Genomic DNA, 27,428 nt, shown 5'->3' on the forward strand with positions numbered 1-27,428 from the left:
ATATCGAAGGGCCTGCCACAACTCACTGTCTCAAATTTCAGAAAAATCGGCTTTTATGGGTCTAAGACCTTAAATCGGCAGATCGGTCTATATGGGGGCTATATCACGATACAACCCATCTATGGGAGTCCCCTCTTCCACTAAACTGGATTAATGTTATGCGAAATGGCTGAATCGCCAACGCATTGCTGGCTGAGGGTTCGGTGATAAAGAATGTGCTCCTCTTGTGGCACTTGGTTATCAATGGGATTCTGGGGTCCTTCGAGAAGGAAAGAGTGAAAGTAGTTGCTTATTCTAATGACGTCGTCACTTTGAGTGGATGTCGCTTTCTCTCTACTCTCATGGATATACTTTCAGAGGTCGCTGAGGAATTTGTCAACATGAGCGAGGGTCAATAGACTTGGATAAATACCAGAAAAACAGATCTGATGTTGTTCACAAGAAGTTGGATATATGGCGAGTTTAGAGGAAAGGTTATGCAATGCAGCTGCCGTTTTCTCTCTGGAGATTAAATACCTGGGGGTTTTTCTAGACCAGAAATTGAACTAAAGAAGGAACGTAGAGGAGAGAAATTCGCTCTACTCATGTCTCAACTCGGTGGGCAGGAGTTTGGGGCTTAATCCAAGTACGATCCACTGGATTAACACTGCTGGCACCGTAGTAGGTATGGCACCGTGCTCTCGAGAAGGTGTATCTTCGCGTTATATTGCAAAAGGCGTAGCGTACTACGACGGTGCTGATATCGGGGGCGAGAAGGAGTGCCACGAGAGTAGCGCTGAATGCAATACTTGATCTGGAAATTATGTACTTGTACGTGAAGTGCGTGGCTTGAAGATTGCCTTTAGACTGTGGGAGTTAGGGACATGGCGCTTTCGGATTTTGGATATTCGTTTGTTCTGCGGAAGCTTCTGGCGTGGGACGACTACTGACATTGGCGGCGTTACAGATTAGGTGCCGGACGGATCCTTCTTGGAAAGGACCTAGAGGTTGTCTTCCCGGGAAAGGAGTTTTGGTCTTTGGACGTCCCGCCGTTATTGGACAAATCCTTGTCTACAAGGATATTTCCAAGCAGTATGGGGGCACCATGGCAGGGTTTTTATTGAATTCCTAATAATTAGAGAGACACATTGGCTACTGGATGGTTGCAGTGTCTTTCAGGCATAGGGGTTTTCGATGCTGACTGCCTTTAATATGATCCTGAGTCAGGAGCGGTGGCCCTCTAAGAGTGTCATGACAGTCAGGAGGCGCTGATGGCCCTGGCCGCGGGTCACGTGAGGTCTAGAGTGAACAAAACGTTTGACCACCTGGCCAGGTTTTGGTCGCGAATGGGTGTGAACCTATTTTTGTGTTGTTTGGGCGTGCGACGCTGATGTGAACCTATCTCTGTGGTGTTTGGGATGGTGGATTCCTACAGTGACGAATGTGCGGACTTGACGTGGGCTGCAGGGTTGCCAAGGCCCTGTGCCCGAGATTCTCCAGAACGAAGACGTCGATGGTTCTCAATCTGGGGAATACTGAGCTTGGTTTATTGGTTTGAGTCCTGATCGGATACTGCAATGTCAGGTTGGACCAGAGGTTCCGAGTGAAGCGGTTAGCAACTGCGACTGCCAGGCGGATGTTCTATAACTTCAACAAACCATCTTTGAGAGTGTATACCCTCCACCAAAGCATGGGGGTATACTAATTTCGCCATTCTATTTGTAACTCCTCGAACTATTCGTCTCAGACCCAATGAAGTATATATATTCTTAATCGTCATGACATTTTTTGGCGATCTAGCCATGTCCGTCCGTCTATCCTTCCGCCCGTCTCTCTGTCGAAAGCACGCTAACTTTCGAAGGAATAAAGCTAGCCGCTTGAGATTTTCCACAAATACTTCTGATGGGTGTAGGTCGGTTGAGATTGTAAATGGGCCATATCGGTCCATATTTTCAAATAGCAGCCATATAAACTGATCTTGGGTCTGGACTTCTTGAGCCACTAGAGGACGCAATTCTTATCCGATTTGGCTGACATTTTGCACGAGATGTTTCGTTACGATTTTCAACAACTGTGCCAAATATGGGTGAAATCGGGACATAACCTTATATAGCTGTCATATAATCCAATCTGGGGTCTTGACTTCTTAAGTCTTTAGAGGGCGTAAATCCTATCCGATTTCGCTGAAATTTTGCATGACGTGTTTCATTATGACTTTCAACAACTGTGCAATTTATGGTTCCAAACGGTTTATAACCTGATATAGCTGCCATATAAACCGATCTGGGATCTTGACCTTTTGAGCCTCTTTAGGGCGCAATTATTATCTGATTTGGTTGAAATTTATACAACATGACCTTCAACATATGTGCCAAATATGGTCTGAGTCGGTCTATAGCCTAATACAGATCCCCTATAAAACGACCTCCCTATTTTACTTTTTGAGCGATCTAGCCATGTCCGTCCGTCCGTCCGTCTATCCTTCCGCCCGTCTCTCTGTCGAAAGCACGCTAACTTTCGAAGGAATAAAGCTAGCCGCTTGAGATTTTCCACAAATACTTCTGATGGGTGTAGGTCGGTTGAGATTGTAAATGGGCCATATCGGTCCATGTTTTCAAATAGCAGCCATATAAACTGATCTTGGGTCTGGACTTCTTGAGCCACTAGAGGACGCAATTCTTATCCGATTTGGCTGACATTTTGCACGAGATGTTTCGTTACGATTTTCAACAACTGTGCCAAATATGGGTGAAATCGGGACATAACCTTATATAGCTGTCATATAATCCAATCTGGGGTCTTGACTTCTTAAGCCTTTAGAGGGCGTAAATCCTATCCGATTTCGCTGAAATTTTGCATGACGTGTTTCATTATGACTTTCAACAACTGTGCAATTTATGGTTCCAAGCGGTTTATAACCTGATATAGCTGCCATATAAACCGATCTGGGATCTTGACCTTTTGAGCCTCTTTAGGGCGCAATTATTATCTGATTTGGTTGAAATTTATACAACATGACCTTCAACATATGTGCCAAATATGGTCTGAATCGGTCTATAGCCTAATACAGATCCCCTATAAAACGACCTCCCTATTTTACTTTTTGAGCGATCTAGCCATGTCCGTCCGTCCGTCCGTCTATCCTTCCGCCCGTCTCTCTGTCGAAAGCACGCTAACTTTCGAAGGAATAAAGCTAGCCGCTTGAGATTTTCCACAAATACTTCTGATGGGTGTAGGTCGGTTGAGATTGTAAATGGGCCATATCGGTCCATGTTTTCAAATAGCAGCCATATAAACTGATCTTGGGTCTGGACTTCTTGAGCCACTAGAGGACGCAATTCTTATCCGATTTGGCTGACATTTTGCACGAGATGTTTCGTTACGATTTTCAACAACTGTGCCAAATATGGGTGAAATCGGGACATAACCTTATATAGCTGTCCTATAATCCAATCTGGGGTCTTGACTTCTTAAGCCTTTAGAGGACGTAAATCCTATCCGATTTCGCTGAAATTTTGCATGACGTGTTTCATTATGACTTTCAACAACTGTGCAATTTATGGTTCCAAGCGGTTTATAACCTGATATAGCTGCTATATAAACCGATCTGGGATCTTGACCTTTTGAGCCTCTTTAGGGCGCAATTATTATCTGATTTGGTTGAAATTTATAGAACATGACCTTCAACATATGTGCCAAATATGGTCTGAATCGGTCTATAGCCTAATACAGATCCCCTATAAAACGACCCCCCTATTTTACTTTTTGAGCCCCTAAAGGAAGCAATTCTTATTGGACTTGGCTGAAATTTTACACAATGACCAACATTCATTTTATTATTGTCCGAATCTGACCATAACTTGATATGGCTCCAATAGCATAGCAATTATTTTCTTTTATCCCTTCCTTTACTTTGTTTGCCTAAAAAGAGACACCGGGAAAAGAACTCGACAAATGCGATCCATGGTGGAGGGTATATAAGATTCGGCCCGACCGAACTTAGCACGCTTTTACTTGTTTTCTTTACCCACCTCGCCGTAGTGCGGAGAACTTCCTAAGGAACCTTCTTAAAGATATCTAAGTATTGCTTCCATCCACATTAGTAATGTCGCCAGTATAAGCGACTATTAATACACCATCTCCTTGCAGAGGCAATAAAATATTTTTAATAGCTATATTCCAAAGTAGTGAAATACATCCACAGGAAGCGATCTCCTGATGGCACTTCTCTATTGATCTGAAGATCCCTAACTTCCTTACTGCAATTTGTACCACCTTGGCTAAAGGAGCACCATTAAGCCCATAATGATATGTCCAACATATTAAAACTCTTGTTTTTTTTACAGTATCACAGATTTTAAGGAGTAGGGTATAAATTTTGTCCAAATTTATTAGCGGCCTACACCACAAAAAAACTTCATTTAGTATAAGAAATAGAACATTTAAAGTTAAACAAAGACAAAAAATTATTTACATTTGCAGACAAAGGACAAAAGAGATAGAAAGTAAGCAAAATCAGAAAAATGCCTACTGATTATCACATTGCAATTCCGCATAAATCCATGTGTCGGGGAAATACTCTCTTATAATATAATTGTCAACTTTCATATGAGTTGGCATTTCAGTGGTTGTTGGCATTGCAATGGTTGACGTGTATAAAATTGGTTTCGATGTAGTAGTTTCACGTCTGAGAGCCACACCCATGGCACCAACCTGGCCATTGGCGTTTTTAACTGAATGTACTTTAAAGAGAAAAATAAAAATCCATGATTGTAAGTTAGTCTAAGTAATTATCATAAGTCGTTCATGTTATTTTCTTTAATTGGTTTGGGTAAAACTATCTTCTTATGTTCAACCCTCTTCTGAAACAGCTTCCGTATAAATTTTTTGGTCGGGGTTGGTTCTGGGTACCACTTTTTATATAAAGCAAAGGAATCATTTACGCAATTCCGATACGAATTATTGCAAGAAGTCATTTGCAACAGGAAACTTTCGGATAAAAGTTATTGGCAGAGATGCCTTACTTCTAGAAATTATCCCATGTTTGTTGTTGTTTTGGTCGTAGATTTGTACAGAGCGTGCACATTTGGCAAACATGATACATGGTTGATTTAGTTTAGCCTCCACGAGATAACGTCAAGTAATGGGTTAAGGCTGATAGATCTCGCCGCGGCAAAAAACGTGGTAGTTAGTAGCACCAGATTTCAATATAAAAATATTCACAAAGCTACATGGCTGTCACCCGATCAAAACACGAGAAACCAAATTGATCACGTTGTGATAGATGGAAGAAATTCGATTCGGTCGATCCGTGGAGCGAATATAGATTCGGATCATTACCTCGTTGCAGCATAGGTTCGCACCCGTTTGAACATGGCGAGGAAAGTACGATCTGACACTGCACGGAAGCTGGACACTGAAAAGCTGCAGACACAACAAATGGCAGCGGCATACTCCACTTGACTGACCCAACTGCTTGATGAAAGCACGCCTTGTTCCGATGATATAATGGCGCAGTGGCAAACTATTGCCCACTCCATGGAAAATGCCGCGAAATCCGTACTTGGGTACCGAAAGCCTCCTCCAAGAAACCCATGACCAAGAGTGTCGTGATGCTACTGAAGCCGAGAATGCGGCATATAGAGCAACCCTGCAATCAGTAGCAACGCAGAAAAGGAGAGAGGAGAAACGTCAATTCCCCAGAAAGAAAACCGAAATGGAAAGATGTGAGTGTGAGCGAATTGAGATGTACAGGAGTCAGAATAAAGTCCGGAAATTCTACCAAAGAATTAAACATCAAACCGATGGCTTTGGTGCAGGTACATCCTTCTGCAGAGACAAAGAAAATCTGGTAACTGACACAGATAACATGCTGAGGATATGGAAAGAACATTTTACCCAACTTCTAGTGTCCGATGTTGGCGGTGAAGAGGATACCGCAGAATCAATTAATGATGATGGCGTATAATGTTAACCTCCTCCTCAGAATGAGGTCCAAGTAGCAGTGACCCAACTAAAGAACAACAAGGCAGCAGGAGCCGACGGGTTACCCGCTGAACTATTTAAGACCGGAGGCGACACGCTGATAAGGCGTATGCATCAGCTTATATGCGCAATCTGGCTAGAAGAACCCATACCCGATGATTGGAAACTCAGCATACTATGTCCCATACACAAGAAAGGAGACGGAATGTGCCAACTACAGAGGAATAAGTCTCCTCCCCATCGCATACAAGATACTCTCGAGCGTACTGTGTGAAAGATTGAAACCTAAAGTCAGTGAGATAATTGGGCCCTATCAATTCGGCTTTAGACCTGGTATATCCACCCTAGACCAGATATTCATATTGCACCAAATCCTGGAAAAGATCCGAAAAGGACAAATCAACACCTACTAACACTTCGTTGACTGCAAAGCCGCCTTCGATACTCCTTTACGTTCAAAGGTATTTTAAGCCATGTCTGAGTTTGGTATACCTGCAAAATTAATAAGACTCTGCAGGATGACACTTGCTGATACGCGTTCCTCAGTAAGTATAGGAAAGAATCTCTCCGAACCATTTAATACCAAACGAGGTTTCAGACAAAGAGACAGTCTATCGTGTGATCTCTTAAACATCCTGCTGGAGAAGATTATACGAGATGCAGATGTGAATAGATATGGCACATTAATCAAAGAACACATGCAACTAGCCTATGCCGACGACATCGATATCATAGGTCGATCACCGGAAGTAGTTACTGCAGCCTTTGAAAGAATCGAAAGAGAGTCAGTGAAAATGGGTCTGGCAGTAAATGGAGATAAGACGAAATGAATGGCTTCAACTCCCAAAAAGCCTTGCACGACCGAGCAGATAAAGAAAATGGAGAAAGTTGGGAACCACAACTTTGAGACAGTCAGTAACTTTATCTATCTCGTCACCGCCGTAACCGAAACAAATGACACCAGTTTTGAGATAAAGCGAAGAATAATACTGGCAAACAGATGCTACTTTGAACTAAGTTAGCAGTTTTGAAACAAGGCCACCTTTCGACAGACGAAGATTACACTATACAAGACACTGATACTACCGTGCTGTTATATGGTTCTGAAGCATGGATACTTGTGAAAGCAGATGAGGCAGTGCTTGGAGTATTTGAGAGAAAGATTCTTCGTAAAATATATGGACCAGTTTGCGTTAACGGAGAATATAGGCGACGTATGAACCACGAGCTGTATGAGCTGTATGACGACGATAGCATAGTTACACGCATCAAAATATTGGGTTGCCCAAAAAGTAATTTTTTAAAGGAAAGTAAATGCATTTTTAATAAAACTTAGAATGAACTTTAATCAAATATACTTTTTTTACACTTTTTTTTCTAAAGCAAGCTAAAAGTAACAGCTGATAACTGACAGAAGAAAGAATGCAATTACAGAGTCACAAGCTGTGAAAAAATTTGTCAACGCCGACTATATGAAAAATCCGCAATTACTTCTTGGGCAACCCAATACAACGGCTGCGTTGGCTAGGTCATGTTGTCAGAATGGATGAAGAAGCTCCAGAAAAACAGACTTTTGAAGGCAAACACGGTGGTACACGCAAACCGGAAAGACCAAAAGCCCGATGGAAAGATCAAGTTGTGGGAGACACCTCGAAACTTGGTGTCAGAGATTTTAGAATGAGCACAGAAGATCGAGGCGCTTGGAACGCTATTCTACGTTCGGCTAGTGGAACAACTATTCTGACATAGCCAACTAAAGAAAGAAGATACATGGTTGATTACATAGACCCAAATGCATTAGGGATCGAATCCGTTGCTGATGTCAAGTGTTGATCAGTCAAGTCAAATCAAACGTTCATCTTGGGTTCACTTTAAAGGCCAAGCATTTAGTGCTGTTGTGATACAAGTTTTTGGAGCAGTAGAAGAAGTTAGGAAAATTTAGTTATGAATTCTTGGAAATGAATTTTGTTCCCAAAGAAACTGCTGCCACGTAGGTTATTCTTCCTCTCAAAGACTGTTGAAGAATTATATCTCGCATTAGAGCTATAGTCTGCTGCAGTCAAGATTATAGGTAATTGAAGAGTATGTAAAGTTTAAGAAATCTCTACTGTCTATTTCGTAGGATGTAGAATCGTTTAAATTTTTTTTCAATTCAAATCAATTGCATGCCCAACAAATGGTGAAATGCAAATCAATGATTGCAATACTATCAAATTCGTATTAATGTAGTAATGACTGCAAAATTTCTAAATTGCATCTTTATACCAGCTGTAAAAGCACTAGCATTTTGTCTTCTGATTTACGAATTATAGAATTATTTATATGTGTTTTATTTACTACAATGACTTTAGAGGTTTATTACAAATAAATCCAAATCCAAATGAAATACAATGCAATATTCTAATTCGAATTACTTTTTTAAATTTTGAAAAATCCAAGTGTTTGTACGCAGCAGCTTTCTTATCTTGGGCCGCCTTGGGATAAAACCGTCTTCAATTGCACCAAATCGTGAGGCTAAGCTGAGTGGTTTTTTGAAACTATTAAACTCTACAAGAGATATACATACGCATAATCATTATAAAAAAAACAAAGTTGTAGTAATTAATCTTAATTGTTTATATTGATTGATTGATTAATTGAAATAATTCCTCTAAAAAAAAACTATACATAAAAGAGGCAAAATCATTGCTGTCGAAGCTGCCTAATTGAAACATGGGATAGAGCAAACTTACGAAGGTAAAGAGAATCTCGTTTTTGATTTCATTTACGGTACATGAGTCTTCTGCCATAATCAACGACAGCAAACCGATACAGGTTTCTGGACGCAGCATAGGGCATAGACACTTGGATCAGGTTTCTGACCGCAGAATAAGGCATAGAAACTTGGAATGTCAACAATTTTCAAACTGTGATAATTTGTCATTCGTGGGCCTTCAAACCATTAGTTTGCATGTCTCTGGTGGCATATCCACATAAAGCAGTTTTGTCTGCTCGGCTGGTATACAAGACATGAGAGTTTTGAACTTTTCTGCTATTTGGGTATATGCAATTAGATGGCCGTTCGTTCTTCAAAAATTTAAAAGTGACTGACTGTGACATGTCCTCCTATGACGCTGAACGCCTGGGTTTAAATCCTGGTGAGATCATCAGAAAAAATTTTCAGCGGTGGTTTTTCCCTCCTAATGCTGGTAACATTTGTGAGGTCCTATGCCATGTAAAACTTCTCTCCAAAGAGGTGACGCACTGCGGCACGCTTTTCGGACTCGGCTATAAAAAGGAAAGGAGCCTTCTTTGGGACTATAAAAAGGAAAGGGCCTCCATTGAGTTTAAACTTGAATCGGACTACACCCATTGATAAGTGAGAAGTTTGTCCCTGTTCTTCAGTGGAATGATCATGGGCAAAATTTTGCAAAAATATGCAATTTGACTGTCGAATAAGACAAAGTCATTACACAATTTCCAATTGCTAGATTCTCGGTTTGATCAGCTCACCTACTAGATAAGGCCAGTTACCTATGTTCACATATACAATAATAGATGTTTCATTTGTAACACCACAATTTGGAACATCTTGTAACATAAGAAGTAAAAAGGCGTTAAGTTCGACCGGGCCGAACTTTGAATACCCACCACCTCGGGTATATATGTAAATCACTTTTCGTCATAATCCGGTGAAAAATGTATGCCCCTATAGCAGCTATTCGAAATATGGTCCGATTTGGATCACATTCGGCACGGACATTGAGTGGTCTAATAGATACAAGCCAATGTTCTATTTTGTAAAACAAATTATTGGTCTTTTTGGTAGCTATATCGAAATATCGACCAGTCTGAAACATATACGAAACGTATGTCGAAAAGCTGTGTCACTGTGTCAAATTTCAGCGTAATCGGATTATAAATGCGCATTTTATAGGGCCAAGACCTTAAATCGGGAGATCGGTCTATATGGCAGCTATATCCAAATCAGCACCGATCTGGGGCAAATTGAAGAAGGATGTCGAAGGGCCCAACACTACCCACTCTTCCAAATTTCGGTGAAATCGGACAATAAATGCGATTTTTATGGGTCCAAATTCTTAAATCGGAGATCGGTCTATATGGCAGGTATATCCAAATCTGAACCTATCTGGGTCAAATTGAAGAAGGATATCGAAAGGCCTAACACAATTCACTATTTCAAATTATGGCAAAATCGACCTATAAATGGGTCCAAGAACTTAAATCGGGAGATCGTTCTATATGGCAGCTATATCCAAATCAGCACCGATCTGGGTCAAATTGAAGAAGGAAGTCGAAGGGCCCAACACAACTGCAGGACCCTGTGATGCTGAACAGAATGATAGCCGATCTATATAGCGAGCTTGACAAGAGTTTGATAGAAATTGGGGATTGTGTCATAAATCGGGTGTTCAAACAGCCCTAATGGGGAGCTCCAGAGCGGTTCTAGTGCTCACCATGATCCCATCTCACTCTTCTGAAGGTCCTACATAGCATGGGAATCAGCATAAAAAGGTTCGGTAACCGTCCAGATTGATAACAAGCGATCGAAAGCTGGGTGCTCTGTTCTCACAAGACAGGCAAAGGGCTTGCTCTTACCTACGAAGGTTTGTCGCTAAGAAGAAATTCTTTCTCATACAGAGCGTGAGTGCACTGTGTAGAGCGATTCTGCAACTCAGGAGGACTTACCCTAGCGTAGAGAAGACTTTTAAAGCTTTTATGTCAACTTTCCTTCTGGGGCCGATCAATGGCCGGCGCTCCTACGCCTGCAGTGGAGTCGGAAAAGGCACTTATAAAGTAACAGCTCATCAATCAGCGAGTATTATGGTTGAAACTTCTGAAGTAGCTACAGTTGTCTCGGAACCGACCGGCCAGAGGTGAAGAAGTCTGGAGGTGGCTCGCGTGATACACCTATCAGGGTGAAGGGGATGTCTGTTTTACCCTGAGGAAACACATGCCACTTTTCGAGGGACCTTCAACTTTCTGGCTGGCTGATTTTCTAGCGATAAGTACCTTGTTGCAGACCCCTGCAAAAAGGAACAGATTGAGCGATACGACAGCCTGCGGCGAATAAGTGGTAATTAGGTCCCTAGTGCAGTTGAAGGGATTGTTTCGCAAATCAAGCGGGAACCATATAGGCGGACAATTGCAGGTGGCAAAATTCTAAGTTGGCATAGTACCTCAGTACCAGCATTAGGAGGGGTAAACCAACGTTGAAAATTTTTTTCTGATGTTCTTGCCAGGATTCGATCCCAGTCGTTAATCGTCATAGGTGGAAATGGTAACTTATGCGCTACGGTGGCCTCTATTGTGAAAGCTGATGGTGAAATCAGACCTGCGGTGTATCTGGATGGAGGGGGGATAATTTGGCCTACGAGCTGGCCAGGAATGGATTAGATTATGAGCGCAGATCGTGCCACGGAATCAGCGTGCCTTCCATTGTGCAAGTGTGGAAGTCTTCTACGATAATCAGGCGAATTAGGCATGGGATTATGCTTTGAGGTGCTGGGTGGTTTAGGCCATGCGACCGATCGCTTATCCTGTGCATGAGGGAGCATGATTTACGACTAATAGGAGTCCTGACTGGCCATTGCAACATCAGATACTTTATATCGCACTGGACGCAGGGAGAGGCACACTTTTGTAGAATGTGCTATGACATGAAGCAGTCAGACGGTCGAGCATTTTGTGTACCATTGCCCTCGAATTGCGAGTAAATGACACAAGGTAATGGGAAATCCCATGGCAGCCGTTTATATGTACCGGATTGACCCGATGGAGTCCTTCATCCGCAAGAGCTGCCGCCTCAGTGAACAATACACTGATACAACAACAAGTAATGGGTGAATACCTCATTCAATGGTTTCTTTGCCATTTAGATCTCTTGTTAAACGTGGTTAACCCAAAGCCTTTCGGGTCCACACAGTCCAAGTTAAGGGAGTGAGCGACGAATGCGCACGTAACTCTCTGGAACAGCGAAACGGTCGTTAGGATGGCGAAAATTCTATGAAAGGAAATAAGAAGGAGGTCAGTATAACTTTTGTTATAATAAAGGGACACATAGGACTACGAGCTCACTTATGTAAAATCGGTGTGGCAAGTTATAGCATGTGTAGGGCATGCGGGGAAGATGGCGAGACGTTGGAGCATTTTTTATGTCATTGCCCGGCTTTCGGGTCTAACAAATACCAGCACTTAGGTGGGGACACGATACAGACATGAATCAACTTAGGAGGGTGGCTTGGAAAACAATTAAGGATGTTGTAAGTAGCAGGGAATTTCTAACTTGGATTTTCTTTCTCGAGGTTAGTTTTTTTAGTATCTAGAGCGCACAACAAGCCGATTACTGGCTTTGGTGTATCTCCATAGTGGCATGGGGTGGTTGATATGCCCGGCTTTAGCGTCTAACAGATACCAGCACTTAGTTGGGGTTACAAAACCACACATGAACCAACTTAGGGGTGTGGCATGGAAAAACAATATAGGATTTTGTAAGTCGCACTAAATTCCTAACTTTATTTAGATTCCTAGATTTTTTTATACCCACCACCGAAGGATGGGGGTATGTTCATTTTGTCATTCCGTTTGCAACACATCGAAATATTCATTTCCGACCCTATAAAGTATATATATTCTTGATCAGCGTAAGACGATCTAGACATGTCCGTCCGTCTGTCCGTCTGTCTGTTGAAATCACGCTACAGTCTTTAAAAATAGAGATATCGAGCTGAAATTTTGCACAGGTTCTTTTTTCGTCCATAAGCACGTTAAGTTCGAAGATGTTCTATATTGGACTATACCTTGATATAGCCCCCATATAAACCGATCCTCCGATTTAGGGTCTTAGGCCCATACAAGCCACATTTATTATCCGATTTTGCTGAAATTTGGGACAGTGAGTTGTGTTATGCCCTTCGACAACCTTCGTCAATTTGGCCCAGATGGGTCCAGATTTGGATATAGCTGCCATGTAGACCGATCCTCCGATTTAGCGTCTTAAGCCCATAAAAGCCACATTTATTATCCGCTTTTGCTGAAATTTGGTACAATGAGTTGTGTTAGGATCTTCGAAGTCCTACTACAGTTTGGCCCACATCGGTCCAGATTGGGATATAGCTGCCATATAGACCGATCCTCCGATTTAGGGTCTTAGGCCCATAAAAGCCACATTTATTATCCGATTTTGCTGAAATTTGGGACAGTTCATTGTGTTAGGCTTTTCGACATCCGTGTCGCATATGGTTCAGATCGGTTTATTTTTAGTTGTAGCTTCTTAAAATACAATTGAACAATGACTTGTACCGATAAGTATTTGGTCCAAATCGGAACATATTTCGATATAACAATTAACACCGGATTTTGATGAAAGGTGGTTTACATATATACCCGAGGTGGTGGGTATCCAAAGTTCGGCCCTGCCGAGCTTAACGCCTTTTTACTTGTTTTTATAAAAAGTATGTCTGTTCGATGTCTTATCTCTTTGAACAGACATACTCACTATAATCGAAAGAATTTCAAATTAAATCCAAAATCCATTTTTCATATAAAATTTTTAGTATGTATCACACGATGCATACAACTTTCACAATTGAAAATACATAAGAGAATAAATATCATGTAATAGCATTTTAACATAGTTCACTGTTCCTAATTGTTGCAAAATGTGATGAACGTTGATGACTATGCAGCCATATCAAAATATCATTCGATGGTCCGCGTTTGGCATGAATATTGAATAATTTTTAATTGAAGTTTTTTAACGATTATTTTTTATTGCAAAGCTTTCCAGGTTCTGTAAGAAGTCATTCTTAATTCTGCAAAATTGACCATGAATATTCCATTAAGGAACGGGGGCAAACTTTTCTGACCTCTTAACTCTAACAAAAATTTTGTTCAAGTCCCAGATATTGTGTGTGTACAAAGATATATAAAATGATGGAAAATACATGCACTAGACCGCTTAAGGGCCGTTTCATTCAGTTCCATTCCAATAAATTCGATAACATAATGAATGTCATAATAAATAAATACTTATCGATAATTTTTTTGTTCTTTCAAAAATTTGCATGTTAAAAACTCAACTAAGCAAATTACTATCTAGCCATGATTAGTCCCAAACTTTTTAGGAAACATCAAACACGCACCAAAACCACAACCAAACAGAACATTTGTGAAATTTAGAAGATCATAGCATACTTTTCATTATCATAAACCCAAACATCTGTAAAGTCAGAACGTATTTTAATCGAATTCGCAGAGTTTTTGATAAAAACACCTTTCTCTTCCTTGGCCATATACAAAATGGGGACATCACGAACTGCATACAGAGGAAGTGGTAAAGGAAGATAGTCTGCGGATAGATTTGTTTTTATTACTAGACAGATACCATAAAAATATAATTATTGTTTTAGTTTAAGGCTAAAGTATTTGTTTTTTTTAAGAGTGCACAAAACCGAGAAATGCCACAAGTTCACAGTGTACTAAAGTAGAGATTAAATATAAGATTTCCAGAATTTATTATTAACATGAATCAATCAAACCTCAAATCGTTTTGAGACCAAAACCAAATTTCTGCAAAATTTTTGCGTTCCATAATTTGAATTGAGTTTCGATTTGCTTCTGAGTTTCGATTTGCAATGGAATCAGTTTCATCGAAAGACTCTTCGACTTCGGTATCATATTCCACTTCGTCCTCATCCATAAAAAAGTCAATGTCATCCTTTTTACGTTGGGCTTAAATGAGTTAATAAAACCATTCAAGTTATTGACCAGTCAAGTATTTAGCAAAAAAGTTTCCTGCAATGCTTCCTTTAAAGTAAATGCAAGAAATTTTTAGGTTAGATAAAATATCATCTAGATAATGCTTCGAGTAGAGCTACACTGATAAAAAAAAGTTAGCCAAAATTTAACATTTTTTATGTAGGACAATTTAAGTTGATTTTTAGCAATGAAAACGAGCCAAAGAATCAAAACTTTAAAATAAAGATGTCATCTTTAAGTTTAATTTGATATTTACTAACAGATATGAATCGCTTGAGGGGCCATCCCACTCCTCAAAAAACCCCTAGCAGGACATATGTCACCCTTAGTGTCGAGGGGTCCTCCACCTCCAAAAATACCACCCAACAGGACACTTTTATGGGTATCAAATGAGAAGTTATTAAGGGTAGAGTATGTACTAGGCATACAAATGTCACGTTAAGTGTCGGGGGGATTCCCCACCCCCAAAAACAAAATAGGACACTTTTACCGCTTTGGGCAATATGGGTTTTAAAAGAAAGGTATTTAAAAGTAGAGTACATATCTGACATAAACAAGTAAAAAGAAGTTAAGTTCGGCCGGCTCGAACTTTGAATACCCACCACCTGGGTAAACCACCTTTCGTCATAATCCGATGAAAATGCATAAAGCCCCCATAGCAGTTTTATCGAAATATGGACCCAATTCTAAACGGGTATTGAGAGGTCTAATGTTCAATTTTGTAGAACAAAATATTGGTCTTTTTGGTAGCCATATCCAAATACAGACCGATCTGAACCATATACGACACGGATGTCGAAGAGCCTGACATAAGGCACCGTTTCAAATTTCAGCGAAATCGGATTATAAATGTTTTTTTAGGGGGCCAAGACTATAAATCGAGAGATCGGTCTATACGGCAGCTATATCCAAATCTGGACCGATCGGAGCCAAATTGCAGAAAAATGTTGAAGGACCTAACACAACTCACTGTCCCAAGTTTCAGCAAAATCGGATAATAAATGTGGCTTTTATGGGCTTGAGACCCAAAATCGGCGGATCGGTCTAAATCGCAGCTATATCCAAATATGAACCGATTTGGGCTAAATTGAAGAAGGATGTCAAAAGGCCTAACGCAACTCACTGTCACAAATTTCAGCAAAATCGGATAATAAATATGGCTTTTATGGGCTTAAGACCCAAAATAGGCGGATCGGTCTAAATGGGAGCTGTATCAAGATATAGTCCGATATAGCCCATCTTTGAACGTAACCTGCTTTTGGACAAAAAAAAGAATCTGTGCAAAGTTTCGGCTCAATACTTCTATTTTTAAAAACTGTAGCATGATTTCAACTGACAGATGGACGGACAGACGGACGAACATATACATACTTTATAGGAATTTGGTCCAAGGTGTATACGGGGCCTCTGCAACCCCAAAAAACCTCAAAAATCTGACATACTCATTTGGGGACAGAGTCTGAAACCGGCCCACCCGCAAAATACCCTTAAATAAGACGTGTAGTTGGATCGGGCTAATATGGGAATTATACAAAAGGTCTATGACAGTAGAGTTCGAGTCTTATATTGATATAAGAATTGATCACGTTCAGACGTATCTGGATCACGTCAGCCGGACATGTATATCTCGACATAAAAGGACTCAAAAAAATTGTCTTTTGAGTCTTATGTTCTATGCGCAGTATCTCTTTTTAGGCAAACAAATAATATCGAATACGAACTGTTGTGCTATTGGAGCTTTATAAAGTTATAGTCCGATTCGGACCATAAATGAATGCTGAACATTGTAGAAGTCATTGTGTAATAGTTCAGTTCATTCGGATAAGAATTGTGCCCTGTAGGGGCTCAAGAAGCAAATCGGGAGATCGGTTTATATGGGAGCTGGATCAAGCTATAGATCGATTCAGACCATATTAGACACGTATGTTGAAAGTCATGAGAGAAGCCGTTGAACAAAATTTCTGCCAACATTTTTTGATATTTGAAGGGGGGGGGGGGGGGGGGGGGCGTACTCTCCTATTTCGGATGGGGTACCTAGGGGGGCTGCCCCACCCTAAAACCTACCAAACATTTACAATATTTAGACCAATCACGACAATATGGGACTCAAATGATAGGTATTTAAGAGAAGAAAACGTATCTGATATCCAATTGTCGGACTAAGTGTTAGGGGGACCACCCCTTCCCCAAAACACCTCTAAATCCGACATATTTACCGACCATGGCAATATGGGACTCATATGAAAAGTATTTGCGAGTAGAATACGAATCTAATATCCAAATGTGGGATCACGATTCTGGGGTCCACCACTTCCCCAAAACACCCCCCAAACTGGAATTATTTACTGACCATAGGAATATGGGTCTTAAATAATAGGTATTTGAGTGTAGAATTATAATCTGATATCCAAAAATGGGACCAAGTGTTTGGGGGGCCGCCTCTTCCTAAAAACATCCCCCGAAGGGGACAAATTTACGACCATAGCAATATGGGTTTGCAAATGAAAGGTCTTTGGGAGTAAAGCACGAATCTGATATCAATATTCGGGAAAAGTGTCTATGGGGCCAACCCACCCCCACAACACCACCCAAAATAGTACGTATTTTCTGACTTGTGCAATATGAGGCTCAAATAAGAGGGTTTTTAAAGTGGAAAACGAATCCGATATATATTTTCAAGGCCAACTCACTGAGTGGCCACCCATCCCCAATAGCCGGTCATGTTTACCAACTATGGAAATATGGGGCTCAAATTAAAGGTATTTGGGAGTAGACCACGTATCTGATATCAACATGAGGGGCCAATTGTCTAGCGGACGTCCCACCACCATAACAACCCCCAAATAGGACGTATTTGCTCAACAAGACAATTTGGGTCTTAAAGAGAGTGGAACTAAATATCCATAGTTTTTAGGGCCAATACCCCAAACCGGACATATTTGCTGACTTTTGCAATAAGGAGTTTAAATGAGATTAGAAAACGAATTTGATATCCAATTTTGAGGGCAATGGCAATATAGGGTTCAAATAAATGATATAAAGATATATAAGAGGAGAGCACGTTGCTGATATATTTTCAGGGCTTAGTGTTTGGAGGACCACCCCACTCCCCAAAACAACCCTAAATCGGGCATATATTGATCATGACTATGTGGGGCTTAAATGAAAGGTATTGGGGGTAGAGCGAGAATTGATACCCATTTTCGGGACCAATTTTCTGGGGGTCTACCCCTTTCCCAAAATACCCCACAAACAAAAATTTTAATTTTAGTGACCTTCGCAATATGGGGCTCAAATAAAGGTATTTGGAAGTAGAATACGAATTTGATATCCAAATGTAGGACCATGTATTTAGGGCGTTACCCCTTCCCTAAAGGGTTAAAATTTTTCGACCATGCCAATATGTGGCTCAAATGAAAGGTATTTGAGATTAGAAAACGAATTTGATAGCCTATTTTGGGGCCATGTATTTGGGGGACGCCTCATCCTGTAAACTCCTCTTAAGCATTTGGTATTTGAGAGAAGAGCACGAGGGCCAAGTATCTGGGGGACCACCTTCCCCCGAAAACACCACTAAATCAGACATCATGAGAATATCGGGCTGAAATGAATTATTTTAGGAATGGAGTACACCTTAAATCCAAACTTAAATTCGTAGACCAATAAAGATCATATGGGATTCAGATAAAGGCAATTATATTGTTAAACTGTTAGTCAAGTTAGCATGGTATTTCACTAAAAGATCTTTAATTGTCGAAAATAAATATTCCAAGGAAACTTTTGTTCCATATAAAGTAAAAGAAGGCGCAGCGGAGCGGGCCCGGGTCAGCTAGTAATATATATATGTCATTGTCTATCACCATGTTCTTTTTATAATGGAATATAAGAAATTATTACATATAACTGAATGATGACTATGAGTTTGGGCATATAGTCTATTGGATAGAATTTCTCTCCATATGATGAAGATACCAAAGAAAATTTTAGATCAAGTGCCCAAACCCAAATAAACTAACGATCCACTTAAATCAAATAATAATGCAGAGAGAATTTAAATATTAAGTTAGAATTTAAATTTTGTACTTATTGTCACCGAATATCCAGGTTTCAATAAATTCTTTTCGAATTGTTGGTGGTATTGATGCTACTGCAAATTGTTGTATAGCAAAACCGTTGTATATGATACTATCAGCATAACAAATTGGCCCTGAAAATTAGAAATTTTAAATCAAATTCAAAAATTTCTCTCTAAAATAATATTTTTGCATTTTCACACAAGGAGAATATGGGCATGTTTTTGCTCTTCTATAAAATAAACAGTTTTATAGTTTCTATACCCATTATCATAGGATGGGGGTACACTAATCTAGTCATTGCGTTTGTAATACCTCGAAATATTGATCTGCGACCCCATTGTAAATTGTAAATTTTGCTCATGAACATTCCACTAAGGAACAGGGGCAAACTTCTCACATATCCATGAGTGCAGTCCGATTTAAGTTTAAGCTCAATGATAAGGGGCCTCCTTTTTATAGCCGAGTCCGAACGGCGTGCCGCAGTGCGACACCTCTTTGGAGAGAAGTTTTACATGGCATAGTACCTCACAAATGTTGCCAGCATTAGGAGGGGACAACCACCGCCGAAAATTTTGTTGTGATGGTCTCGCCAGGATTCGAACCCAGGCGTTCAGCGTCATAGGCGGACATGCTAACCTCTGCGCTACGATGGCCTCCGTTAAGTATATATATTCTGGACCCTCTCGACATTCTGATTTGATATAGCCATGTCCGTCCGTCTGTCGAAATCACGCCAGCGGTCAAACGCGTAAAGCTACCTGCTTGAAATTTTACACAGATACCTAATACTGATGTAGGTCGTTGGGTATTGTAATCGGGCCATATCGGTTCATATAAACCGATCTCCCGTTTTGACTTCTTGAGCCCCTGGAAGCCACAAATTTCATGCGATTTCGCTGAAATTCGGCACAAAGCATTCTGCTATGACCTTCAACACCTGTGTCAAGTACGTAACAAATTGGTCCATAACCTGATAAAGCTCCCATATAATCTGCTCTTCGATTTGACTTCTTGAGCATCTGGAAGCCACAAATTTCATCTGATTTTGCTTAAATTTTGCACAAAACGTGCTCAAGTATAGTTTAAATCGGTCTATAACCTATTATAGCTCCCATATAAACCGATCTCCCGATTTGACTTCTTAAGAACCTGGAAGTCGCAATTTTCATTCGATGTGCCTGAAATTTTGCACATAGCATTCTGTTATGATCTCCAACAACTGCGTTAAGTGCGGTCTAAATCGCTCTATAAACTGGTAGAGCTCCCATATAAACCGATCTCCCGATTTGACTTCTTGAGCCCCTGGAAGCCTCAATTTTTCATCCGATTTGCACAAAGTGTTCTCTTATGACTTCCAACAACTGTGCTAAGTAAGGTCCGAAATGGTCTATAACCTGATATAGCTCCCATATAAACCGATCTCCCGATTTGACTTCTTGAGCCCCTGGCAGCCACAAATTTTGTCGGATTTGACTGAAATTTTGCATGTAGTATTTTGTTATAACTTTCAATAACTGTGCCAAGTACGGTCGGTAACCATAACCTGATACATTGGGTTGCCCTAAAAGTAATTGCGGATTTTTTAAAAGAAAGTAAATGCATTTTTAATAAAACTTAGAATGAAGTTTCATCAAATATACTTTTTTACACTTTTTTCTAATGGAAGCTAAAAGTAACAGCTGATAACTGACAGAAGAAAGAATGCAATTATAGAGTCACAAGCTGTGAATAAATTTGTCAACGCCGACTATATGAAAAATCCGCAATTACTTTTTGGGCAACCCAATATATACTTTATAGTGTCGGAAATGGACATTTCGATGTGTTGCAAACGGAATGACGAAATTAGTATACCTCCATCCTATGATGGAGGGTATAAAAAAGACAATTACTTAATGAAATATTGAAATTCTGTTGAGACAAATTTTACAAATAACTTTGGATAATTTAAGTATTTGCTTGTACAACCACACATATTATGTATTTCTTCATGATGTATCAAACAACAACTGATCAATTATCAGATAAAATCTATTGGAGGGAATAGAAAGTTGATGTGCCATCTGATAGTATGTTCTTCATAGTCCATTACCAAGCTTATTTATAATAGAATATAAGAGATTATAACATTAAACTAAATGATCACAATAAAAAAGAGATTTTAAGCGTGATGAAGATTTTGAGTGTGATGAAGATACGAAAGAAAGTGTATATCAAGTGCCCGAACTCAAATAAACCAACGATCCAATCATATTAAATAAAGATAATGAAGGAGCTAAAATTTCACATATTTGACCGAAAAGGGTTTTTTTTTGTACTTGTTGTCATCGAATATCCAGCTTTCAATAAATTCTTTTCGAATTGTTGGTTGTATTTGTGGATTAGCAAAAGATAATGTTGGCATTCCTCCAGATGCTACAGTAAATTCTGCTACAGCAAAACCTTCAGTATTTACAATATCAGATTCATAGGCAATAGCAAAATAAATGTCTTCTGAAAATAAATATTTAAAAGCAAATGAAAATATTTTACTATGTTACAAAAAAAACAAATTATATTTCCCTTTTTCAAACATGTGGAATATGGTTGTTATGCATTTACATATTAACTCAACAGTTCTATAGAATTTATGACGTTTTTATAACCAGAGTTACTATTACAAAATAAAGTAAGAGTAGAAGTCAGTGATATTGAAATATAAGTTACAAATTCCATATATTGGTATTAGATTTTAATCCAATACTTGAGGTACGCTGCAAATATTAAAATGTTCATAATATTGCATGATTTGGTAGCATAATTTCTTAATTAAAAATTACTCATAGTCTTGATAACAAGTTTTCCAGTGTAAAGAACAACATATTTTACTATACTTAAATCAAAGATATATTGAGAAAAGTAAGTATAAACTTTGTTCTTCAGAGGTGGGTTGAGTTTATGAATTGTGAAAAATGTGAAACTATTGACGACATATTCATTTTATTGCCGTACTGTTATTAAAACTTTACCCAATAGACAACAGATAGGTTAGAATACTCAGAAAATTTTCCAAATAATTCTAACAGAAAGGGTATGCGCACTACACCCGAAACACCAGAAGGGACAGTAAATCGTAATTACAGAGGAATAATAATTTATCCTATCGAATTATTGAGCTTTAAAGTTTATGTGATAAAAGATGGTTGTATATTTTATGATAGGTTGGGTTAGAAGACATGTGCAAAGCAATTTTGATTGCTAAACTCGCCAGTAGAATAGAGATGAAAGTCAAAAGTCACCCGGACCTGATGGAATATTACCGGCGTTTCTACAGAAAGAGGCCGACTATCTGGCGACTCATTTGGCCAATATTTTCACAGCATGCCTAGGACTTGCATATACTCCAAAAGTCTGGCAGGAGGCAAGGGTGGTGTTTATACCCAAGCACGGTAAGGCAAGTTATGCGACACCAAAGGCCTACAGGTCCATAAGCCTTACGTCCTTTCTACTCAAAACCATGGAACGTATTGTGGACACCATGATAAAGAGTAGGACACCCAGCGAACTGCTCAAAAACAAACAGCATGCTTATATATAAGGGAAGGTCGGTGGAGAATGCCCTGCACGAGGTTGTGTATAAAATAGAAGAATCCCTCGGTGCCAAAACGTACACCATGGCAATAAGCATCTGATGCAATCCTTAGATCAGTACCAGGTGGGTCCTTAGAGACTGGATGAACCACGTGTTAAGGAACAGGTGGATAAATTGTGTCTCCCATGGCATAAATGTAAGGAAGAATGTGGCACAAGGCACGCCACAGGGGGGCATTTTATTGCCTCTCCTAAGGGAGTGACCACCATAAATGACCTATTATGGATGCTAACTGAGGAGGGATTTGAACCAATCTGCTACGCAGACGATGTTATAATACTTCTAAGGGTTAAGGATCCGACTCAGAGGACTCAATGTTAACCCAGAGGAGACTGAACTATGCCTGTTCACGAGGAAGATGAAGGTAACCAAATTTAAGGCACCACGTTTCTTCAATAAGACGATTTTGATATCTGACAAGGTCAGAGACTTAGGTGTGATCTTAGACAGGAAACTGAATTGGAAGTGTCACATTCAGGAGCGTACTGAAGCCTTACTTAGGCTTCACTAGTTTAGTGGACTGCAATGGAGAAAATATGCAACATAAGGACCATACAATAGGTTCAAATAACATGTTGTCTTGGCATAGGTGGAGCGATGAGGACCCCGCCCACTAGGGCACTGGAGATTATTCTACATATCCGACCCATTGACATACAGATTAAATGATTAAGACGATTTCGATATCTGACAAGGTCAAATACTTAGGTGTGATCTTAATCAGGAAACTGAATTGGAAGTGTCGCATTCAGGAGCGTACTGACGCCTTACTTAGGCTACAATATTTTAGTGGACTGTTACGGAGAAAAAGTGTAACATAAGGCCTATACAATAGGTTCAAAGAACATGTTGTCTTGGCATAGATGGAGCGATGAGGACCACGCCCACAAGGGCACTGGAGACTATTCTAGATATCCGACCCATTGACATACAGATTAAGTGTGAGGCAGCCACTGCGGCTATGAGACTTAAGGCGATTGGAGAATGGATTGAGGATATAATCGAAGCGACGATAGGAAACCTGGAAAGAAGGAAAGAGGTTTCCGATCAGATACCTGAGATGAACCGTAAAGTCGAGTGCGAGGCACTGCTGCCATCGGCACAATCTTAGATTTACGGAACCCAAGTATTGCCATCTGGAAGATCTTGTGGCACGGATGGATCAAAACTAGAGGACAGAGTGGGCCTTTGGGTCCACATTGCGAACCCAGGGACTGAGATCTGTTTTAGACTGCCTGACCATAACACGATCCTACAGACGGAGATCCAGGCGATCACGTAATGCGTGAAGTGGTGTGGTACTAACGCGAGGACGTCGAGTGTGAACATCTTTACCGACAGTAAAATTGCCATAAGGGCAATAACAACCAGGACGTTAAGGTCACTAACAGTCTTGCAGTGTAAGAGGAGATTATGGCCTTCTCTGAGGATGGCAAAATCCACATCGTTTTGGTGCCGGGCCATAATGGAGTTAGGTGAAATGAATGGGCAGCCGAAAATCGGTGCGGCAAGTGATAGCATGTGTAGGGCATGCGGGGACGATGATGAGACGTTGGAGCATTTCCTTTGTCATTGCCCGGCTTTCGCGTCTAACAGATTCCGGCATTGAGGTGGAGACACAATACCAGATATGAACCAAATAAGGGGAGTGGTATTGTAAACAATGAAGGATTTTGTAAGTAGCACGGAATTCCTAACTTAAAATTTTCTTTTTAGAGAATACGTCACAGTTTTTAGAGCACACAATAAGCCGATTACTGACTTATGGATATGTCCATAGTGGCATGGACATACCTAACCTAACCTTAGTCAAGAGGTAAAGGCAAAGAAAGAACAATTAAGAATCCCCAGGTCAGACCTAGAGCAATTATATAGAAATTAAGAAATGTCGGGAGAAAGTAGGAAGCAACAGTCTATTCGATGCAGGATTTTATGGCACCTACTATTGAAACTATTTCGTCTTGCTTACGTATCTGAGAAGAATTCTCAGAGATACGACTTTAAGTTCACCTTGATCTATGAAGGAAAGCCAGTGCTAAAATAACCTCATCTTCATCATCACCGCTTCTACAGTAATCATTATGCGGAATTACTACAATATGTGCGCCACCGCCATATGGCTTGGCCTATCGCACAATGCCTGGTTATAATTCCGATAATAGTTCTTAGATATCTCTTATCAAGCAGGCCGCAATGTCCTGACAGTTCAGCATCTATGTATAGATTCGTATATTATCACCGACCTTGAGTTACCTCTTATCAAAATCCAGCAACTCGTTCTTCCTACCTATATCGAGGGCAGGCCGCAATGTCCAGGCAGTTTAGCATCTATGTATAGATTGCTTCAATATCATCGACCTTGAGTGCGCCATACTATCTGCATAAGTCCTGCGTTTCGAAGGCGGAAAGTCCCTTCCCAGGATTTCACTAGCATTTATTGTAATGGCACGGACATATTCTTCCAGCAGTCTCAGCGGCATACCGTCTGTTGAACGCATCGTTCAACTAGATTAAGTATCACTTCATATTTTCTTACTTTCACTTATTTTCATTTGTTTCACTTTGTTGAATTTTGGTAACGAATACCCTTAATATGAATTCTTTTCATTAATTATCAAAATCAAAGATTTTACTCTCACGATTTTCACTCATTTGCTATATTTCGTTAAGTTTGATCTCTCTGCAAGAAACAGACCCTTTCTGTTATTTTAGTTTTAAGTTACGTTCTATACTTCAATAAATGCACACGCATTTCTCTGAATACAATTGGAATTCGATTTGTAGAGTTCCTTTACAATTGGAATCTACTTTGCTAAAAACAACCTTCTGGTTTACGACCAGAACCAACACCGATATCCGTACCTGGGAGTAGACCGCCAATCCAATCCCTTCACCATTGTAGAGTCATCAGTCTACACTCCGCATCTATAATAACCAAAATGGAACTGTGACCGCACCCGTCCCATTTTTTAGTACGCTTAGTTACTTCATCCTATACACAACCTTGGCGGCACAATTCCGATAACTGATCACAATGGGTTACATATTTATAATCTCTTCTAAGCCCGTCTGTGGATCTTTAAGATTCCATGGCTCCAACTCAAACCAGTCTTTGTTCATTCTCAAACTCTCTGGTTCCAGACTTTCAACGGCGGGTTAATACTCCACTTCCTACCATACATCCTTCTGCTGGAGTAGAGCAACCTTTTCTTCGTATTATTTCTTTAGAGGCCTCTCCTGTGAGAATAGCGATTTCTTGCTTGCCGTTCTCATTTAGGCTACTTGGAAAGAACGTATACCCTAGAACAGAAGAGAACTACGAAAAATGAAAAGAGATCCACCAGAGAACGATGCAAGGCAGTACAAAGAAGAAAGCATGGAAAACTAATGCACGTGACAAAGATAAAAGAAGCCAGACAGACTGAAGAGGAGTTTCAAACGGTAAGAGCTTCCTCCCAATCAGCCGCTTTAGGCTTCAATAGTAGATAAAATGACAAAAGGACTGTTTACAGGCACGGAAAGCAGTATTCACCATCTGGTGTTTTCTCCCCACAATTGCGGGATAGTGACACAAATCCTTAACCTGAGTCTAGCTGTAAACTTCCAGTGCTCCGTCCCCGAGGTAACCCTAAGCCCATACCTTCGAGTTGCAACATAAATGGAGCGCATTCAGTTCTCTTCTCACCCTTTTCTCGCCGTTTCTTCACCAGTTCAGTTATAGGCTCAAAATTACGGCCAAGTAATCGGCTGCCCAGCTCTTGGTTAATAGCATCAGCTCAAAGCCCCCTGAGTTCCTTGAAAAAGAAACCAAAGCACACTGCAAAGATGAAAGAAGCCAAGCGGACGGGAGAAAGGTTCAGATCGAGTTCAGTCAGCCACTTTAGCCTTCTCTCTAGAAGATGAGAGGACGGCGTGGCACTTGATCATAATTGGTCAACAACCTGGTGAATAATACCAGTTCCAGGCAACTTCCTCCATACCGCAAGAGGTCCGTGATAGGTTGGTACAAGTTGAGTAGACGGAACGGATATTTATCCGTCCCATGCCATTATGGACATACAAATAATGGGCTTGTTGTGCACTCTAAATACTAAATAAAGAAAACTCGAAGTCACGCTCATAGGTCGGTTCATGTCTGGTAGTATATCTCCACCTTAGTGCCGGTGTCTGTTAGCCGTAAAAATTCCAATGGAAATGCTCCAAAGTTAGCCGGGAATGTTCCAACTTCTTATTATCTTCCCCACATGCCCTACAAATGCTATAACATGCCTCACCTATTCTGCTATAGTGATCTCATTACTTCCTTTCAAAGGATTTAAATCGTTCTACTGACCGTTTCACTGTTACACAGTTTTGCGTGTTCGTTGCCCACGCCCTTAACTCGCACGACGTCTCCCCAAAATGTTTCGGAATAACAAAGTTTATTGATGGCCGTCCTCTGATCCTTATTGCCAAATCGTCTGCGCTTTCATTCCCCCTTCACCCAATTGATGTGGTTCGTGCCACTCTTCGGCAAGGCGTTAATCTCCTTCTTACACTCCAAGGCTGTTCGTGACCTTATCATCCTGGTTGTAATTGCCTTGATGACCAGTTCTGATATTAACATCACACCATCCTCAGGAATTCCGTGATTGCCCGGATCTTCCGTATTATGGTCAGACAGTCGGAAACAGATCTTAGTATCTGCCTTCTAAGTGTAGACCCCTTGGCTTACTCCGTCCTCTAGCTTTGATCCATCCATGTAGCATGAATTTTCAGACGGCATTACCAGAGTGCCGTCACTGCAAGTCTATGCTGCTTGCAACAGAGCCTAGCATTCGACCTCAAGTGTCGTTTCAAGTATCTGATCCGAAACCTCTTTCATTCCTTCCAGTTTTCCCATCGTCGTCTCGATTATACCTCGTTAGTGTGACTTGCTGCCATCATCTATCCATTCTCCCATTGTCTTGAATATCATTGTAGCAGTGCTAAGTGACATTTAATCTGTATGTCAATGG

General features: G+C 40.4%; 1 protein-coding gene across 11 annotated transcripts in view; it reads right to left on the minus strand.

The window, feature by feature from the left end:
- LOC106084938 (alpha-2-macroglobulin) overlaps positions 1-27,428 on the minus strand; it is a 98,658-nt gene that overhangs the window by 15,038 nt on the left and 56,192 nt on the right. Inside the window, exon 5 of one of the 11 annotated variants that reach the window (XM_013248910.2) lies at positions 4,511-4,721. The exons of 6 other annotated variants lie outside the window; for them this stretch is intronic. In XM_013248910.2, the coding sequence (XP_013104364.2) occupies positions 4,511-4,721 (211 nt within the window). Of the gene's footprint in view, positions 1-4,510; positions 4,722-8,378; positions 8,512-14,160; positions 14,315-21,118; positions 21,294-27,428 lie in introns of all 11 variants that reach the window. 4 more of the 11 variants (XM_013248918.2, XM_013248917.2, XM_013248916.2 and 1 more) reach the window with 4 other exon arrangements.

Source organism: Stomoxys calcitrans, chromosome 3 (genome assembly GCF_963082655.1).
Source record: "Stomoxys calcitrans chromosome 3, idStoCalc2.1, whole genome shotgun sequence".
NCBI lineage: Eukaryota > Metazoa > Arthropoda > Insecta > Diptera > Muscidae > Stomoxys > Stomoxys calcitrans.